Source organism: Charadrius vociferus, unplaced genomic scaffold (assembly GCF_000708025.1).
Source record: "Charadrius vociferus isolate BGI_N301 unplaced genomic scaffold, ASM70802v2 scaffold63, whole genome shotgun sequence".
Lineage (NCBI taxonomy): Eukaryota > Metazoa > Chordata > Aves > Charadriiformes > Charadriidae > Charadrius > Charadrius vociferus.
Window position 1 is genome coordinate 876654 of NW_009647579.1, and position 21755 is coordinate 898408.

At 36.4% G+C, this 21755-nt stretch overlaps 1 protein-coding gene across 1 annotated transcript in view; it reads right to left on the minus strand.

The window, feature by feature from the left end:
* CACNA2D3 (calcium channel, voltage-dependent, alpha 2/delta subunit 3) overlaps positions 1-21755 on the minus strand; it is a 459453-nt gene that overhangs the window by 161547 nt on the left and 276151 nt on the right. Inside the window, exon 12 of the mRNA XM_009880928.1 lies at positions 3547-3625. Within this exon, the coding sequence (XP_009879230.1) occupies positions 3547-3625 (79 nt within the window). The remainder of the gene's footprint in view (positions 1-3546; positions 3626-21755) is intronic.

Sequence of the window (21755 nt, forward strand, 5' to 3'; positions counted from 1 at the left end):
TGGAAGAAAGCGTGTGGAAGAAAGATTTTATTCCTTTTAATCAGGTTTCTTAAAATAACTGAGTTTAGTGAAATGCAAGAATTGCTGCTAAAGATAAGTAAAAGACAAGACTTAGATGAAGATGGTGTTGTAAGACATAACAATATGGATTCTCTCTCAGTTTTTTATAATGTGATCTCAGGAGTGGGTTTCATTTGTAATTTTTGGGAAGAGTTACTTTCTTGCATTGAAGATTTTGTCTGTTTAATCTCCTTATAAATACCTTTTTTTAAACCTCACATTAGGAAAATCTACAATGATTTTACAGTTTGCATAACCCATGTAAAATGAAAAATTACCTATCTTCTGTGAATTTATGGTTCATCTATTTACTTTGTTTCTAACAAAAAGTTCATTTTCACTGTATATTTAGACTTTTTGATGATTCATGTATTTGTAGCTATGTATAACAAATGCCAAACCTCACAAGAATTAGCTCCTACACTGCTAAATTTAATTCTCTCATCTAGAGATCAGAGGTACCCCATGGATTTAAAAACCTCATTCTTCCTATACCAAGGTTTAATCATCAGATGAAGACATGCTCTGAAGTTCTTGAGCACAGCTGCTGAGGCCATGTAAGCAATAGCAGCAAACCCGTGCTTAAATTTTAGCATTCTAACACCTGCTTCTCAGCTCCCTGGTGTGTGAATTATGCCACCTTAGAGCCCCTTATGGTCAGCGCTACCTTTTTTTTCCTCCCCAGCAGGAAAAAAATTCATGAAGGAAATGGGTAAGATTTACTAATGACAAGCGTGAGACATGTATAATAATGTGGTTAAAGACAGACACTTATGGTCTGCAAGTGGGCTGCCTTTCCATATTACACAGTCCGTGCAATCTTTTTGGATGGCTTGTTTTTCTCTAAAATATCCACCATTAGACTCATAACTTTTCAAAATGCCTCGAATGGGTTTTTACATGGAGCGCAGTACTTTTCTTTGTTCCAGACGCTGTGCAAAATAGATGCAATATTCTTGCAACTAATAAAATAACAGAATTTAAAAATCCTCTTTGGGTAGTGACTAAGGAGGGAATTCATTGTTTCACTGCAGCTGTAAAACTCCCATGGAGAATACCCCACACCCCCGGCCCCCCACCTAAGAGGCCTCTCAGGCAGGTGAACAGTATCTGTAACTGGCTGCCTGCCACCCCCCTCAAGAGCCCGCAGTGCAGGAGGTGCTGGGGTCATGCTAATAATGGGAATGGATGTGACTGGGGCTTCCTGTATGCATCTCTCCTCTGCTAATACAATAGTCTATAAACTGCTACAGCTGGGGCACAATCTGCCTCAGGGCTGATCTGTCCTCTGCTGGCAGTTAGAGAGGAGAGCTGCTCTCAGACGGCCGACATGCATTTTTCTCTTCCTGGCTTTCGCAGCCTCTGCTCCTTTGTACTGGTCAATCCTCTCCTTTGTCCATTTTGCAATGCGCCCACCAGAGCAATGATCCACAACAAAAATTCTTGAAAATAATAATAATTAAAATAGATGCTGTCAAACTACTAATGCAATAAAGAATTTTACAAAAAAAAAAAAAAAAGATGTTTAATCCTGGTTGTTTTGTTAATAACGCGTTAACTCCCATCTTTCCCTTTACAGCTTGCTGCTGGAAGTGAGTGCTGAGGGAAAGGTAGTGTCTGCTTACTTTAAAATCTGGCACGTGCATGCTAAGCACTAGAAACTTCTACCTTTGTTCACTTCAGGATCTCAGTAAATCTTTATTCTTCTCCTTTATGTGAACTTGCTTATGATACAGAAGAATAAATCACCGCAAATTTCACAAACTGCTCTAGAGGGATTTTGGATTCTTGAATGTTTTAATGTATTTAAAATGGTTTGGTGTTTTGCTTCATTAAGCCAAGTCCCTCTAGATATGTCCCACTTATACATAAAAATGTAACAGAAAAACATGCTTGGGGTATTTCAAGGTTTCACCATCACAATCTAGAAGCTAAAGAGGTTTTGCAAGGTGGTACAAATTTCCCCTGTGACCCATTTTGAAGGAAAGGACTGCTGTCCACAGTCCAGTCAGCTGGAAACCCTGCAAACAGCCTTCATCTATGTTGTGCTTCCAAGTGGAAAATCACTGCAAGGAAAATTGATTTTAGGGTCATTGACCTTCAGTGACAACAACATACTTTGGCCCACCCATGCAAGTAGTAAACTGCAGTCCAGCCATTCAGCCAATCTTTAGACCAGCTTTACTACACTTCTCATCTGTTGTGCTGTAACCCTTCATTTCAGTAGAAGAAAACGGATGAGCTGTAGCTGAAAACTGTAAGAAAAAAAGATCTAAATTCAAACTGACATAATGACTTATGCTGTTTCCAATTGTGATTTTGAAAGCTCTAAAACAGTATTTAATTACTGATTAGAGGTAGAAGATTTTTGCATTTTAAGCTATCAGAGCGCAGGTATTGTAACTATTAAATTGAGAGAAAAAAATTATAGAAGAAACAGTCATTAAACTGTTTAGTTGATTCATACGAGTAAGGTTCTGACTCAAAGCAACATAGCTCTGAAAAGAACAAAGTAGTCCTGAAGAATGACAAAGGTGACCACTTTTCTCCCTCTGGGAATAAGGAAGACGTGGACCAGATGATCTGCCAAGGCAGTCTCTATTGTCTGGTCCTAATTTCTGAGTTGCTGTACTTAGATCTTTATGAATCTGTAGAGCTGGGCTAAAAAGCTAAAAGATTTTGTTGATTAAATTGTCTTCAAAAAGATGCTTCAAAGGATTCTTATACTATTATTTAAACTAAATTATGGTGTAATATTAGCTGATTAAGACAAGACTTCAAACTGAGTAATTTCCATCAGCTGGACATAACAGTAGTTAAAGAAATAATGACTAAATGGATAGCACCTGATGCAATTCATCATAAAGTAACTTGGCACAAAGGAAAAAAAGGACTTTTTTTTTTTTTCCAAGAGGAAAGAAAAAGGAAAACCTGAAGATTAATCAGGGTTTCGGGGTTTTTCTCCTGAATTATTTTTGCTTATATTAGTCAATATTTTTACTGTAGCATCTCAGCATTTTACATGTTTTAATGCTCCTTCCTTAAAGAATATGAAACTGTTTTTTCAATTACACTGTCAGTTCCTCAAGGGAGAGGATGTCTGGTGTTTTAGATACCGTGCCTAACTCAACAGGACTTGCACCCGATGTTCTTAGGAATCAAACTAACTCTAACTGAGTAATAACAGATATAATAGAACAAATGCTTTGAAATTAACTTTGTTCTCTGAACAAAAATTTAAGACCACATAGTTTCAAAGCTTCACACATATTTTAAGAAAAAAAAAAAAGACATTTCAAATTGTTTTTTGGTTTTTTAAATTGTATGCTATAAAATAAATAAGACTTTTCCTTTCCCGGACAAAAACAACCCATCCTCTCTGATTAGTTGTCAGTGACACGACATCTGCAGAAGGGTCAGATATGCAGGAAGGGTAGGTAATAGGGTTTTGAAAACAAGGCTTTCACAGGTTGAAGGTTAACTAACCTTTGTTAGCACAGGCCATCCACTTCAGGTTATCAGCAAAAGCAGCTTCTCTTCCAATCAGATAGGTAAAAATACGAACCTGAAAGTACAATGCAAAAGACCAAGTCAATCAATACTGCATTTAAAAATTTTACCATCGAACTTCAGATACAGATAGATCTGTAATTCATATGGGCAGACCATTTTTAAGAAAGTATTACAGGTTAAATCGCACAGTAGGTTAAAAAAAAAAATAATCTTTGCCAGTAATGTCTTCATGAAAAAATGTGGCTTTTGTTCTATGTAACAGAATGGATGATCTCTTGGGATGTTTTTAATATACATAAGCATAAACTTATGCTTAAAGTGTAAGTGAGAATAAACTAAAACCATTGAGGTACAAGGCAAAAATGCATGTTTCGGATAAATCTGTTCTGCACTTATGAATTCAGAAAATTGCCATCTGGTGAGGAGGAAGAGGCACTTAATTAGCAAATACTTCTGTAGATAAAGGATCTGAAACACCAGACAAACAAATTACCCTCAGTTGTCAAGTTTCACATGACACAGCATCTTTGTCAACTTAGAGACAGGTACCCACAGGTGGCACTTGTGCTATCAAGTGATAAACTGCAGAATCATGTGCAGGGTCACCACATTTCTCAGATAGAAATATCTGTGCAGCTGGTCTATGCACATGTGTGCACACAGACACACACACAGACACAGTCCAGAAGTCCTTGAAAATTGCTGCTTTCCTTAAAATTCTGCTCAGATAAAATTTCTCGGCAGAGAAGATGGGCATACTTTGGAAACGCTGCATGCAGGGTAGGCCTTGATAGATGCTAAATGATAACACTTGTTTTTCTGGACTCCACAGTTCCATGTTATAATACTTATATCCAAAACTGTGGTTTTGAGCAGCTTCAGACAGCTGCCATTTAGAAAACAAATGAAAATTTCCAGGGAAATATTTCTGTCTTTACTATACCATTTTCTCAGTTCTTTCTTATCAAATAGAGAAAGGTTCATGGTTGTGTTATTTTACAAGCCTTGAAACAGCTGCAAATTTATCCCCACAGTAGAGCTATGACAGCATTTTCTACCTCATACCTTCCGCACAACCCTTATTCTACACATGGGAAACTACAGCAAAGATAATTGAGTGGGTTTTAGCTAGATAAACAGGGAATGGGAAAGAAGCACGTTGTCCAGAGCTTCCTCTGCCTCACTAATACAACTTTGACTGGCACTCACAGTCCCCCGTTCAGGTTTGGTCTGTAACCCCGCCCGTGTGTGCGCTGAGCAAAGAAATCACTGTCCTGGGTCCAAGCATATTCCATCTGGAAATCTCACACAGTTCCATACCTCCTTCATCTGATATAGCTGGCTAAGATGGAGCAGAGTGAGCCTCACTTGATCTGACTAAGCTCCCAGCAAGAGAATTGGGAATAGCACCTGATGGCTACTGCTAAAGCCAATACTCTGCCCGCTGTAGCCTTTGCCAGGCTGAGACTCAAGTCTCTCATTCCATATGCCTAAACTTTCACAACCATTTTCCCATTCCATAATGACTTGTCCAGGCGAAAGAGGCCAAGTGCATACTGGGCCATATTAGCAAGATGAATGCAAGGTGACTATTTCCCTCTATTCCATTGTAAGACCGCATCTGGAGTACTGAGCTCAGTTTTGAATTCCCCCATATGAGACAGGCATTGACATACTGGAGAAGAGAGACTCTTTCTTGAAGGTCTCTAAGAGGACAACACAGCAAGGGACAAAAGTCAGAAGAAGGTCCTAAACGATTCTGATCTAAGGAAAAGCATTTTTATCATGAGGGTGATAAAATATTAGAAAACATCACCCAGAGATGCTGCAGAACCTGCCTCCTGGGAGATATTAAAAGTCTGACCAGACAAGTTCCTGAGCAGCCTCATCTAATTTCACCTGCTCTGAGCAGGGCATTGGACAAGATAATCTTCAGAAGTCCCCTCCAACCTAAATGATTCCACAAAATTAGCAATATTTTACACAAGAGATTCAAAATGTCACTTATTTTCTAATAGGATAGCTTGTTCTCCATCTTGTGTATTTTGAAGATAAAACAAATAGATTAAGTTAGGACTGGAAATTGACAATTTTAGCTGTGAACATGGTGCTATCATTATGTATGAGAAAGAAAATTATGAACTCCATATTGTAGCACTAAAAATTGCAACTAAACCCCACATCAGATCCTTTTCTCTTTTTATCAGTATACTTAATAGAATCATCATTATCCAAACTTTTTACAGAAACTCTGTTATGATTATTAAAAAGCTATTAAAAAAATATGTTACAGAACATTTTATTCAATAGCTAGTTGGATCTCACATTCACAAAATAAACATGCTTAAATTACACAGAAAACTAATTACACAGAAAGAAATGTCATTATGTGAGAAATTTATTAAGACCTCTGATTTAATTAATTTGCAATTAATGAAAAAACCTTAGAATTAAATTTCATATAGTCTTTTTCAATTAGCAGTTTTTTCTCACTCACAGTGGGACAAATCATTTGTAGAATATACTAACTCTACATTTTAAGTTGTCGTAGATTTTTTTTTTTTTACAGAGAAGAAGTTTTAAAATGCCTTTGAAAGTTTCCTTCCTTACTGTCCGTTGTGATACTACCATTGCCTCACTGCCCTGTTGTCCATTTTCTTAATGGGCAGATCCTGTTTCGAGGCAAACATGGTGTTTTGCATTACTGTCATGCCTAGAGATCAGATTTCAATCACAAAATTCTTCCCAGCCTTTCAAACATAAAATGTACGTAGAACTCAATCATGATTTATATCATTTTAAAAGTATACACACTGATTGTGTAGTGTCGTTAATTAGTCTGAATCAAACAGTATGCATAATCCTACTGTGAGGCTCTAAACAACGCAGCATAAAACAGAAGAATGGTACTTTTATGCTTTGTTGATGGCTACCAAAAGCATTAATAAAGAAAATCTTTATTCTCTAAACACATCTGGAAGGGCACGGTGAGATTTATATGATCAAAATACAGCATAAATCACTGTCACAGTTTATCTTCCTGAAAATTATGCTCAAATATAGCCTATGATGAGACTGAATACATCTGAGAGATCTATATTTAATGATCTGCTTTAATCTATAAAGAACCAAACTACACCATGTTCCTAATAAAAGGAGACCAGCCTTATCCAAAAGCATGAGCAATAAGCATGATAAAAGGCCTAGGCAGCAAACAAAACTGCATTAAATCTACAAAAAATAAAATTTCAACAAATTGGTATAATAGATCATCATGAGGAATGGGCTTCCTCTGTGATACTGTTGCAAGGATTTTAATTACTTTTCTCTGAGTACATTTTATGCACATAGTTTACTTGGTATCTGCAGTTTCACTATAAACATATTTTAAGCATTATAAAAATACTTCTAATTCTTTGGCATTACTTGAAAAAATAAAAATAAAAGCTATAGAGAGCTAGCACTGAAGATAAGCGTTTATTAAATGCTGCTTTTCTTCCCTATCCCAATGAGTTGTGTATTTTTCTCTATACGCTTTTCACTGTGCATGTTGTATAAATGATGTTTACCAGTGTCAACATGAAGTAAAAAATCTTTCATAAAATGAAATATAAGGTAAATTATAATTTTAAAATACCATTTCTACACTGCTCATTACTTAATAGAATGACTTATCATTCATAGTAGCTTGATAAGAATATAGCCATGTAAGGTCACAGGAAGGTACTTTAGTTAAACATAATGCCACTGAAATATTGAAGTTTTTCTTTTACATTGACCTTAAAGATAAATTAATAGGTTTTATGAATATTCAGAATAGTGAGAAAAATCCTCAAAATCATCTCTGCTGGCAAAGAATTGTGATTACAGCTCTACTTGTAAAAGTTTAAATTGATCAGATCATTGAACCCACCGGTGTAAACTTAATTCACTGTAAGCTCGCAGTGGCAAACACTCAGGAGTGCCTAAACATTCACTGTAGAAGCAATTTTACAAAACAAATGCTTGTCATATTATTATCTGCTTTCAGAGATCACAAAAATGACTTAGGTAATAAATGATTAGAATTGAAACTTGCCTGAATAAGTCTACATCCTAAGTCTCATTTTTCAACAGAAACTTCGATCTACATACCTCTTTTGTACTAGTTTTGCTCTTCTGGATAGGTATTCTATGTAATAATTCTAGATATGCTGGTACCATCAGTAGTACAATACCAATAAACAGGGACAAAGTTACTGTGGTCATATACCTGTCTCTGGCATCTACATAAAAAGATAACTAAATCAATATTATAGAAGTGCTACATTAATTTAGCAGGATAAGTTCAAATTACTTCACCTTCTGCATGTGGACAAGACCTAAGCAGTGATGGGCTACGTATGCTGCAAAACAGGACACGCTGCATCATCATTACCACCGAAATTGTCATTGTAAATTGACTAGACATTAGGTACCAGATTTAATATCCATCCATATTCTCAGATACCATGTAAGATAAACGTTGTTAGGTAAAAACTGTTAATAGTAACCACCAAATTTTCTTCTTTGTATATCTGAAGTAACTGAATGGAAAGCGTCAGAGCAATTCTGCTCTGCAAAATGATTGCATGAAATATCTATTTTATAAATATATATAGTACTGAGGCATATGATTAAAATCTCTATAATTTATAATAGATGAGGAAGTATCAAGTGTGTCTTATTCTGTGGTTTGTATTGGACCCTAAAGAAAATAACACAATAGAAACTATGAGCTTTAAGAAGTATATACACTCCGTGCATACATATAGACGAATACACCTCTATCTGTATCTTATGGTACAACACTTAATGTTAGGACACTAAAAATTCTTTTGAATCCATATGAAGAGAACATTTTAATCAAGGCAGACTGAATAAATTCAAAGTTGTTATGGGCCATTCCCAGAAGATCCAGTAACAACATTTATATAGTCTACATACGGTCTGGCTAACTGAGCATGAGGCAAATGAGAAAAACACCTTTCAATATCCAAGTGCTGCAAGTGAATCAAGAGACTATTTTCATCTGAGAAGGAACCTGCATCAGAGTGTACAAGTACTTCTCTGGCAAAAAGCATATGACAAAGAGAACACTTCAGTTCTGGATAATTTTTGAAGCTTGGTAAGATATTTGAGAGGGATACCTGGATCAAAATATTTTCAATGTCTGACCTGTAAAATATGATATCAACCATCTAAGGCTTAACATGAGCTGTTAGATGTAGAGAAAAGAAATATTCTCAGGCAGAAGCACTACTTTTGAATTGTTATATACTATCTACAAAACTGAAAATTGTAGATGTTAGCATATTCACTGAAAGCAAAGCAAAGCTGACTCTGAGACTAAAAACTTTAATCTTCAAAACTATATTTGCTATTCCTGCACAGTATGTAGTTCCTACAGATGTGTCACAGTCTACTAATTTTTTAAGCCAATGTTCACAGCAAATGGAGTAAAAGCTCCACAGTAACATTAGAGAAACCGAAAGGACAGTGGAACTAGAATCTTTACTAGAGCTTGTGACTTTCTTACTTCATATTTTTCTAAAGCAGGTGTTGAATAACAAAGAATACCATTTGAGACTGATGTATTTTAATTATCTTTAAAACAGCAGCTGTAGAAAGCTCCCATATATTACACCTTGTTACTATGTCTCATTCCTGACCTAGAAGGATCAGCTCTGGGAAAGGGCACTCCATTCAGTTACTATTCTTACTAAAAGATTGCTGCATAAGTTCAAATGACTCTGAACTGTAGAAGCAACTACTGTATTAAGCAACAGACTAATTTCTAACAGTGCATTTTATGACAGTCAGCTTCTACGTGCAAGATTGGGGATTCTGGTCCAAGCCGCTAGTGCACAGTGAGCTAGTGAGATGCTGCACATCTCAACCGTTGTCGCAAGTTGCACTGGTAACCACCCCCATGTACACAGCAGAATTAAATCATACTAAGGCATTGAACCACCAAGCTCAGTAGTTCAGACAAAACTGAACACAAATCTTACACTGAGTAAAATACTTAAATCAACAGTAGGGATTTTACTGCATATATTATCCTTATTTTTAACTTTTTTGTTTTCCACTCTCTTTGGTTTACACTCTGGTTGCCTTTCCTAGGCACAGGTCATGGTTTGCTCTCTATTCTTTGTTGCGTCCCCTCAAATTTTGGAAAATAAGAGAGTACTGTTAACAAGTTTCTTGCTTTTACAGCTAGGGAGTATTCTGAAATTTGAACCTTTAAACTCTGGACAGACAGCTTATATAAAATCTCAGAGATGCATACACTCAACCATTAGTGAGGAAACCTAAGAATGATGATTTAAATGACAGCTATTTCAGTGCTAACCACTTCATCTGAAATATCCACTTAACAGTTTCATCCATTATGCATGGACTAATCTGCAGTCCCTGCACTGTCCTCACCTCTGAAACTTCATTTAACTAGCAGCAGAGTGAGGAGAATAGGGACCTTCTTCTATCTATGTTAAGCAAGATGAGTCAATCTGCAAGATTCTACACACTGGAACTGTGAAGTCACATCTTCATGCCAAACAGCTGGTAAAATAGTATTTCCAGAAACTTGAAATACAGTGTGGGAGGGAAAATGGGACTTCTGCTTGCAGCTGACAGTGCAGACCTCTGTTTGCAGCTGCAAACTATTTCATGGACACCTTCAGCAAATAGTCTTTCCTTTCTGGCTCAGCAAGAAATAAAAACAGTCCTGTGGCAAGAGCTATGGAATTTAAGTTATAAGCGGGATACAGAGATGAAATTCAAGTTCCAATTGTTATAATTTGTGGTGGTCCAGGAACACCCCAGCTAGTTTCTGCATAGATGAGTGAATGGACTGGTTGGGAACAAGGGATAAACATAAGACTATGTAACTGCCTGAACTCCTAAGTAGCCTCACCACAAAGAATCGGCTTAATTGTTACAGGAGCTGTCAAGGTGGGAATTTGGGACAGTCCTCAAGGTTTTCCCAGGCAACTCATGCTATGGCTCGACCACCTGATAGGCACTATTTCTATACTTAAACGTGTTAATTAGCTACTTGGCTGGAGAATCTGACCATTCCAGAGACTTCTTCAGGTAATTTCTGCTGTACAATTGAACTGTATAGAGAAAAGATACTTGCATAGTATCATAGTAGAAAGCCTGAGGAACAGTCACATAGGAGAATTTTTTAAACACACTTAAGATAGTTAGGAAATGTTTTGTACCTAATCTAAGATAATAAGTAGCAATGAATCATTCCTCTGCTGCAGTAGTGATATACAACCACAGGGCAGCTGGAAATAAAGATTCAGCAGAACAGCAATTCAGAGCATCTCACCCAATACAGCTGACAACAGTATTGCAAGGACCCTTATCATCTAGGCAGCATGTGACCATCCTGTTCAAGATGCTTAATTCCCCACTTGAGTATTACCCTATCCAAAGAACCCTGGTCTTTGCAACAGTCTCAATGGTGCACTGATCAGAGCGCTTAGATTTTCATTTGATAAACAGCTAAGAAAATGACGGTAGGAGCAGAGGAGAGCAGAGCCAGTCTAGATTCAATTTACATGCAGTAATTCAAGATTCACAAAAGCATTTCTTTAATTGCCTGAATTTTGTGAATCTAGTAATGAAAAAGGCTGCCATTTATTTCGGTCTCTTGCACTTGGTGAATAGAACTTTTCAAAAAGAAAGATCACTAGTCACCCTTATATTTTAACCTGTACTGCATACCATCATCTGAAAAGTGGAGGAAAAAAGACGACTCATTTTTGTATTCACGTCTTTTCCTACTCTGCCTAAACATACTCATGTGTTATATAAAAGTCACCGAACATTTACATAGGTTAGTATATTAAAAAAAAAAATAATTGCTTGTTTATCTGTGATTAAAAGCAGAACAGAATGATAAATAATTTTCATTAAGAGCTGGTGCCAAACCTCTAAATACATACCCGGAGCTACACTCTCAAAGTCTGTTTCTGACAAAAAGCAAAATTCTGGGTCATTCTGTTTGAATGTGACTAAGAGAACTCATGGGAAGAATACAGGGAAACTTAACAGAGCTTAGGGTGAAAAGAAAAATGTTAATTTTGAAATTCTTATGTGCATCCCTTACAGGCAGATCCATTTTTCTACTCAGAAAAATATCATTAGGGAGGTTCCCAAGTCTTTCAAAGTCTACCAAGAGGTAAAAAAATAAAATGGGAAAGAAAATAAAAGACAAAAGTTAACTTTACAAGCTGTAATTTTGGTGGCAGAAATTACAATTACATCACATTCTAATTTGCAAGGGCTAACTTCTGATTCTATTCTTTTGCTATTTCAGTTTTATGTTGTAAATGACTTGCCTCTTCAAACTAGCTTCTCTTTCTGTTGATTATGAATTTTTCATTCTCCATTTCTTCTTATCCTTTATTATAGTGGAAATATTCTTAAAATTAGTTACCCAGGGTAAATTTATATACTCTTCATCCTTTCAGACTCAATAACTGGATTCTCTTCCTTGGGGTCCTGCTGTTTTATAATTTTCTGGTATCTTTTTTAGGTTCAAACCCTGAAAGTAAGTAGCTTAAACTTACTTCCAAATTTAGTAAAAGCTTGAGGTTTTATTTACGCTTCCACTGCTTGCCTTCCATCACACTGTGCCTCCTGCCACTTCAAGCTTGGTCTTCAATATCACTCCTCCTTATGTAATCTCATCCTCCTATTCTCTCTGCAGCATCCTTTTGTACAGCTCTACCTCAGAAGACACCAACAGGAAAAGGGAAATCAATGCTACAGTTGGTCCCTGTGTTAAGGAGATGGCATTACCCCGCCACACTTTCCTGTGAGGAAAAGTCTGGATGCAGTCATAAAGGTTTTTGAGAGTCATACTGGATCCACTCATCAGGATCAGTAAGATTACATTCAAAAAAGCTGAACATGCCACAGGTCTTTGCACAAGTAACCTTTCCAAATCTGAAAAGGGAAAAACATGGAGTTTGTAAAGTGTATTAATTGTTGATAGAGCTCCTAACTTTAACCTACACAAACACAAAGTAATCTGAAAATAATACACGAATTCCAAGTGTACTCCAGTGTATCTGGTTGTTGCAAAGGGCATAACATACAGGGCAATGAACAGGCATGGGAAAAGAGCAGTAAGAAGTACAAGGTCATGCTAGAAACTTCACCTTATCTCTGAATGCCTTTGTAGCTTTTTTAATTTTAGTCCTTTTTTATTATGAAATGGTGAAAAAATGCATTAAGGATCTATTTGCATTGATAAGTTAGCAGCAAGTTCCATTAAGACAATGCTTTAAATAAGCACACAAAATTCTACTGATGAGGGCTACAAAGCTCTGTGATACAATGCAAGATGCCACTACTACCATATCTTCTACTCTGTTAGAGACCTTTACCCTGTAACGTGCTGAAAGACTCAATTTACGCTGCACTCAGTGCAAGGAAGCCATGAAATTGAAGCCATTACCTCATGAAATTGAACCCTTAAACATTAGGTTAATCAGTAAAAGGTTCTTCATTGTTAATTTTTCTCGAGTAGTATTTTAAATACCTCTTTTGGAAAAGTTTGCATTTATATGTTTCCTCATGTTTTCTCCTTCCTGCAATTGCACACTATACCCAGACAATTTTACAACAGTGCTTTCTATTATAGCGATATCCGAAACATTGTGCATTGTACCCTAAATACTGATGGGAGAGTTAACGGAAACAAACCCCAAATAATTGATAGTCTATTTAACTGGAAAACAAGATGTTGTAAGCAAAAACAGTAACAAAGAAAAACACTTAATCTGTCTGGGGATCACCAAGCAGCTGAGCCCTGCTTTCCCAAACATCCGCATCCCCAACAGTGATTTGTATAGACCTACCTCAGAAAATACGTGCAGGAAAAAAGGAAACTGATGCTGCAGTTAATCCCTTGTGGTCAGGGGACAGCAGTACTATGTCACACTTGCCTGCGAGGAGCATTTCTAGACCCACCCTCTAATTCTAGGGCTGCTGAGGGTCACTTTTACAAAAGTCAAGCAAGCTACATGTTTCACATGAGACATTGAGTGAGGATATTCCTTCTAGCACTGAAAATGTGTTGACATCTTTTGTTGATTTACAGAAAATTCTAATGCAACTCAAGATTTATGAAGAATAATTTCCCACCGTCAAATTCACACAATACATTAGGAATATGGTCAGCAAAAGAAGACAAGATTATGCTCTTCTACACGGCAAGGATACAGCGGGTGATGAGAAAGTGTCCAACACCATATTATCACAAGGCTTATTGCTTCCCCCTAAAGGAGTTTGACGGTTGACATACTTCTGAATGGAACAAGACATTTCAGGCCTTTTACATGGGACACAAGTTCTAGCCACTTTACGCATCCTGACTTATTGGTCACAGAGAACTGAGCAAGATCAGTTCCCTCACAGGCAGAAGAGCTACAAATGGCACAGAAAGAACTTATCACTAAAGAATTATATGTAAAGATTTGGCAGAGCAAATAGGTTGTATTAAATAACCATTTAAGATTTGGCATTTAATAGCAAAATAAAAAGAAAAAAACCACCACAAAATAGGTCTAAGAAGCATCTAATACTTTCTAGATTATCTTTCCTGCTTAGTGTAGGGCAAATATTAATGATGTTAAATAAGCAGCAAATAATGTAAAAATTATAATAAAACAGTTTATATCTTGAATGTACCAAATTCTTCTTAGCAGTTTAGCAGTTAATTCAGCAAAAAAAATTTTCACAGATTTTGAGAATATTAAACTTTTGGTCTGAGATCATGTCTAGAAAATGACATCCCAGAGATTCCTTTTTGAAAAGTAATGATAACTTGGAAGAAAAAAAAAAAAAAAAAGAAAAAAAAAAGAAAAAAAAAAGAAAAAAAAAAGAAAAAAAAAAGAAAAAAAAAAGAAAAAATGAGATTACCAAACCCCAACTTGTTACCCTCACTGTAACTTTTACTTTTAACACAAGCTATACCATTTCTCCCACCTTTACAAATTACTTTGAGATCAATGGGTTAAGTGTGTTATATTTCAGTTATATCTATAGAGTACCAATAAATCTTTATATGGCACCTCCAAATATCGTGTATATACTACACACTTTTACTCAATAACGATTTTAGAAATATTTTGCTGAGTTGTAGAAACTTCTATGTATTCTACTTTTTGTATCCTTCCACTGGTAAAGCCAGCTATGGTACAATGAGTTCAACTATATGGGGTGTAGAGGGAGAGGAAAATTTTAACTCACACTTTTATAACTTCCCAAAGTTACTTGACAATAATACTACTTATATTAACAATATTACTATTTCAAAGTAAAATATGATACTATTTATTGGAGCTAGGAACAAGTTCTGTGTGCTGATCTCAAAAGCTAAAGAAATTTTTGTTTCCAGTCCTGATACGCAAGATTCCAGATCAGTCATTACAAACCATTAACAGCCAAGCCTAGAGAAACTAACTTAAGGATAATTCAACTATACCTATCATTGCCACTCTTCAAAATGGTGGTGGATTTGCTGAAACGTAGAACAGATACTGTCTTCCTTAAACGCAAAATAGCAGCCTAAACAAATTAATTTGTCTGAATGGAGAGGAGGGGAAGGGATTAGAGCAGAAACCATGACATAACCAACTTTCTTGGATCTAATTGAAGCTTCTGTGGAAAAAGCAGGCTCATACAATTTCTGCTACTACACTACTTAACTTTCTTGTATATCAACTAATATTTTTTGCAGGAATCCATGAGAAAAGAGTAAAATCAGACTAAATTCTAAGTAACCAAATACTGCCAACGTCTCCATTTCTGTTATTACATAGTTCCAGGATGTAACATAGAACAATGGTAACCCATTTGCAGCATACTTCACTGTGCATGGTGCAGACACAGATTAGAGGATGACATAATGGACAAAGCACTGGCCTTTCACCCTTGGGATTTTGTCCAGCCTGCAGTCCTATCAGATAATGGGTTTGGCAATCTCCGCTAGTCTCTTTTGGACACTAATCCCCACTACAGAATCTCTATAATTCATCATATAATTTAATACACCTGGCAACCTTACCACCAGTTCATTCTTTTGTTACGTAATGGCCCAAAGTGAATTCAAGGGTGGTTAATGCTCTGACAACCGGCTATTATCTCCCATAACAGCTGATTTTGAGGGGATTATTGCAGTCATAAACTATTTTCTAAAAATTGGCAACTGGGAAAGCAGTGTAACAAAATAAGGTGATATTTAGAAGTTTTATCACTGATTTTCTACCAATCTGTAATGGAGTATTTAGCATCCAAAAAATGCTGGACAGGAAACTTGAGATTAAAGGTACAGATCACAAGCCAAGAATCTGAGGCCTGAACAAGCTTACAGCCAGAAAAGTTTGACTATTTTGAGGTTACAGATGCTTTTCTGTCTTCTTTTCTCTGTCAAATAGACAGTATATTTCTTCTTTATTTTTTCTCAGTTATTAGTTCACCTCTTCCCTTTATCAGCATTCTTTCCCTTTTAACTTCAAAGTATTTCACCACTGTTATTCCTCCAGTTTTAGATCCACAACCTTGTTCATATATGAAGGAACTTCATTGCTATCAGGACCAATTGCTGAGGATACAAGTGAGCCCTCAGGCAAGACAAAGGAGAGCTGTACTCACAGTTTATGGGATAAGAAATCAGCTCACTGAAACTATGGGAAAGGTTAGGAAGAAGATGAGCAGTTAAGACTCGAGTCTAAACTAAAATGCCATTAACATACGAGAAAACAGACCAAAGTACTCATAGTGAAACCAATTAGCATGCACAATTCTCAGTGGAAATAAGAATCAGTTCTACAAATTTGTAAAAAGGCTTTAAAAATTTCACCAGCTAAAAATCTAACAGGATGTAATTGATGTCTGACCAAAATTATTTAGCAGACATCAAACTGTAGAGGGATAATTGAAAAAGATACCAGATGCAAGGTCCTTCTGGGCTTTCTGGTAGGTCCACCCTGCTACACCTGTGCAATGCCATTTTATATGGAATAGGAGAGTAGCATTAGTTAGATGCTATATATTTAATCAACAAAATTGTTTCATAGAATAAATTTCGCACATTAGAAAAAAATAATTCAGTAAAGCAAAGCCAGAAAAATTCGAATTATAGCCACTCCTGCTCTGACTGAGAGGCATTACTAAAAATGTCTAGTTGAATAAAGTATGATCTGTTTCATGGAAGCTTTACAGAATTGTATTGAAGTGCGTCTATGTTTCATGACTCAGGATATCGTCTACCTGTCTTTTTTTCACACGGACTTGACTTAAACAAGCTTCACTACAAGGAGATGTAAATCCCTGCCTGCGCTTTGAACCAACCTTTTTAGGTAAAAGTCAGTGTGGTGCCGAGATCAACTTTGTAAGCCTATGGTTGGTTTTGTACAACTGAAGTTTATGTTAGTTTTTACACTAACTTCAGTACCAAAAGGTTCAAGCTCTTGAAATTTGACCAGCAACAGGAGGAGTTTTATAATGTAGCACAGAAAACTGTAGTGAGGTCCACTCGCAGAATGCAAAGAATTTTGCAAATTACAAACATAACAGAATAAAGCTGAAGGCTTTATTTACAAGAACAGGAAAGAAGTTGCACATGAAATTTTAAGATTACCTTACTAATTCATTGAAACCAAAAAAATCAGCTAAAGCAAAAGCTGCAAATGCTGATGGAACAGCAGACTCACCGTTTGGAAAACTCTGGTAGGAATGTGTGTTTATTGTTGGACTTCCTGTAAGTAGAAGCACTACAGTTTCTTTAAGAAAAATCTTTCTGAAAATGCTGAGTTAGTGGATAGAAAAATAAATGAGATTTTACATTAAAACTGTCTGCTATGCTGAAAAATATTTAATCCTTCAGACACTGTGTATATACACCATGAATTGTTTGAACCATCAAAGTGTTACAGCAATGACATTAAATAGACATCATAGTCCTTTATCTTGACATTTCAACCAACTGAAGGCAATTGCTGCTCAGACTGTCACAGTATACCAGTCAGTATTAAAATTACTATACAGCCTTTAAATTTATCTTTGATTAAAAATTAAATTTAGCTCTACTTTATCATTTCTGTAGCCCTACAGCATCCATGTGTTCTCACAGTTAAGTCAAGTCAAACTAAATATTTAATACACTGTTCTAATTAGCTACAAACTATTACCTGATTTAAGTCTGTAAATGAATGTGAAAAGACTCTGGAGGCCTAACGTTAACCTTCATCCACTCCAGTTATATGAGAGAAATTACAGGCTCTAATTAGACTCTTTAAACTGCAAAGAAATAGAATTTTCATAACCAGCTTATTAAAAAACGAAGGCCCCCTTGGGACAGGGCAAATTGCTTCTACCCTGATCCGCTTATCCTTGTACACCACCATACAGAAGACTCATGTTGTCTGACTTACACAGCTCATATTTCTCCCAAATTAATGAGCACTCAAATTATTCCAGCTGCCCCCTTGGCACGGGGAGGAATTGAAAATCCATGGCTGCCAAGTGACGTGTATAACCCAGCTGCTAAATAAAATGCGCTTAAGGGGACACAGCTGTTGAGGTGCCTATTTACATTAAAATAAGTCCATGGATACAGAACAAATGCCTAAAGACAGCAAACAGTGTACAACACTTTGTTTAACCCTTTCATTAAACCAGGCCACAAAAATTTGCAGCATCATTTATAGGCTAGATGTAAAAGCATGACCTTTTCACCTTATGATTTATTTCTTCTAATTTGTCTAACCCTGGAAACTTTGATTTTTTTTTTTTTTTACCCCCAGAACAGGTAAATTCAGAGGAATCGCATTAAATAGTACAGTTCACATGTCACAAAGGGCAGTTGATTTTTCAAAATAACTCTACTTGGGAAAAATACAGAAAATTTAACACCATTCCCTGCTCTCCAAACATGTGTGCAGTGTGATGATAAGCATTATCTTCAAGGCAGCAGAACTTCTGAAAATGATACTTGCAGAAGATTCACACAGACTTGTAGTGTCAGACCAAAAGGAGAGTATTACATTTTTGTGCCTTAACCTACAGAGGTTGCCAACTCATTTCCGCATGAAATTGAGGATACCAAGTATTATCTTTAAAACGCTAAATAGTAATTGTTAACTCTTTTCTGACTGCATCATGAACAAGTCATTTAATGATTCTTACTTGTGGCTAACTCCAGGTACTGTGGTTACTGAGCTAGATATATACATGTTCCTATTGACCCTTTCATAATGTCGACAAAATATTGGGGGTTTTTACCTGTCAGTTTGAATTCATTCCTGTTCCAGTGCTTGTTAAGTATCAGCAACAGCAGTTGAGGTGTTTGGAAAGAACTACTTTGACTATTTTAAACCTGGTACTAGAAAGAATGAAGAATGAATAACAGAACTTCTTTGGACACTAAATATGAAAAACAGCTTATGGAGGTCCATCCTTTGAGTTCAGAACTGGAGTGAGCTTTTTTTTTTTTTTTTTAACATGACTCACAAGCCATGCTTTAAGTTCTGTAGTTAATTATAAAAACACGCTCTGTTTGCTCTCTCCATTTTCACCGTTGCTTTTGCATTGTCCAAAACATATAAAAGTATGCAGTGATGTCACCATATGTATCATGGACAAGAAAAACAGATGAATACTCTATAAACACTCTTCACTCTTCGAACATGTAGCCTAAACAAAGGGCTTCCTCCTCCTTTTAGAGAAACATGGGAAGAATGAGAACTGGGAAACAAAATGAGGACATTGAGCATCAGCATGCTTACATTTGACGTTAAGAAACGCAGGAAAGTTAAGTTAGTGGTGAAAAATGGGGAACTCCAAAGTTAAGAAATAAAAGTAATTCATTTTGCTGAAGGAGTTTTGACACTGAGCAACTGATTTCTTAAAAAAAACTTCCTGACATGCTACATCACTGTGCACATTTTTCCTTGTGGCAATCTTTTTCAGAAAATAATTGAATCTATTCAAAGAGTACCTTTTCTGGCTTTTTCCTGCCAATTACAAGATCTAAAATCAGATCAGTAATTCAGAACTCTAAGATATTTTTAACATGTAGAGTTGTTTTAAGTATCTAAAAAACTTCTAAACCTTCAGTAATTTTTTAATACAGTTGCTTGATACTGCCTTGGGGCCCAAACACAAATAAAAAACATTTTACCCACAAGTAGAATGATAGTGGCCTGTACAGAGAAAATATTTTCAGTAACCGTCTGTCCCTTCAGCATATAGCAATACCCACTACATGAGTGGTAATAAATCTGTCTATGAGGGGTGAATTCATAATCCAGCTAAACCAAAAGACAGTCTGAATTCAGGTCTGTGTTTCAAAAAGAAATCAGATGCAGAGGAGACATGGTACTCTTGCGCAATAGCTTCCCTATACGGCACTACATTGCAGGAAATGGCATCCTCTTCACCAGAGCGCAGAAGGGAAGTAAAACATCACAATTCTCAGGAAACAGTGAATTGCCATGTATGCTAATATCATTTCTATATTTCAGGGTAACATCAGCTAATGATGGAGGAAACACTACTGAATTTCAAATAAGCTTTCAATATGTGAAATAAAAATCCAGGAATATCACATCTTGCACGATTTCCTTAATGAAGTGAATTTTAGCTGATCATTACAGATGAGCCAGAACAAACCACCTACAATGCTCTTGTCTCCAGAGAAATCATGAGTGCCTTTTTGGAGAGACAGCTGTCTGTAGATGATAAATTTGTCCCTAGTACAATTATCTTGAGTTAAGGATAAAATAAGCGCTTAGCATTTAGTATCACTGCAATCATATAAAAAAGGATACTCTAGAAAAAAAAAAAAAAGATTAAAAAAATAAAGCAATTGAACAGAAAAAGAAAAGACTATATTGCAGTAAGGAAGTAAAGACAAAAGAACGAAAGTAAATGCCCTTGGTGTCAAAGAGAAGACAAGAGAAGCAAGAGTGAAAGCAAGTCAGAAGAAAAGACAAAGAAAGCATTAAAGAAGAAAATAGCTTAGAATAGAAGGAAGACAGTACTTTTGGGAACTGAAAAGGGCAGAGTTTGCTCAGTAGAGCAAAATGAGTTTTCAGAAAACAGTGAGTTTAACAAACTAACAAACTGCACTGAAAACAAGACATTGAGAGCTCTTAGTGTCATGAAATAAAATAAACATCCTTAATGCAATGTCAGGCGATACATGGAAAAAAGTGCCCAATTGAGACACAAAGAGAATGCAATAATAATAATAAACATTAGGAAGTCAAGTATGGGCCTAACATTAATTTCTTATGAACAAGTAAAGGGAAATATATCACTGCATATAAAATGAGAGCAAGAAGACAGCAGAAAACACAAAAATACAGGAGAGAGATGAGAACATGTGCACATGCAAGTTCTCTCTTTTAAGAAGTATGCCTCAGGAAAGGGAAATCTAATGTGCAACAAATTAAGACAGATATTTCATTCAACATTTTAATGAGACAGCCAAAAGAGAAAAAGGGGTTATTCAATCAAAGGTAGAAGTAGGTTAATTAAGCCAGACAACATTTGACACATGGAATTAAATCCCTGCCCAGCTGAGCCTGAGGGCCCAGCAGTCCCACAGGCCCTGTAGCAGGGACAGCTGTCGCAGAGAGAGGGCAGAGTCCCCAGGACTGATCCTTTGCTCGGACCAAGGGAGTCAAGAAACGCAGGTGGGTACCAGAGGAAAAGGAATGGCCAGCTGGGGGCAATGAAACTCCAGGAATCCTGGCTGATGCCAGAGAGCAAGGAAACAAACGTAGCTCCTCTGAAACTGCTTGCCTATCTATCCATCATATCCTTCCTATTCTTGTGTCCAACTCCACAATTCTTTCGGGTTAGCCACTGCCTTCCCTTCCACAGGAAAAACATTTGGTGTCTGTATTATTTCCTCCTACCATCACCCACAGCATTTAAGGAATGCTACATTTAAACACCGATCTGGAATAAAGATATGTGTGAAGTGAAACACGACATCTATTCCTTAATAAATCCATAAGTGGACATTTAATTCAGAGTACAAATGCTGATGTTCTTGTCAATTTAATCTGTTTGGAAGACATATCTGCATGTGGAATTCAGAAATACTCATTCAAATTCTTAACAGA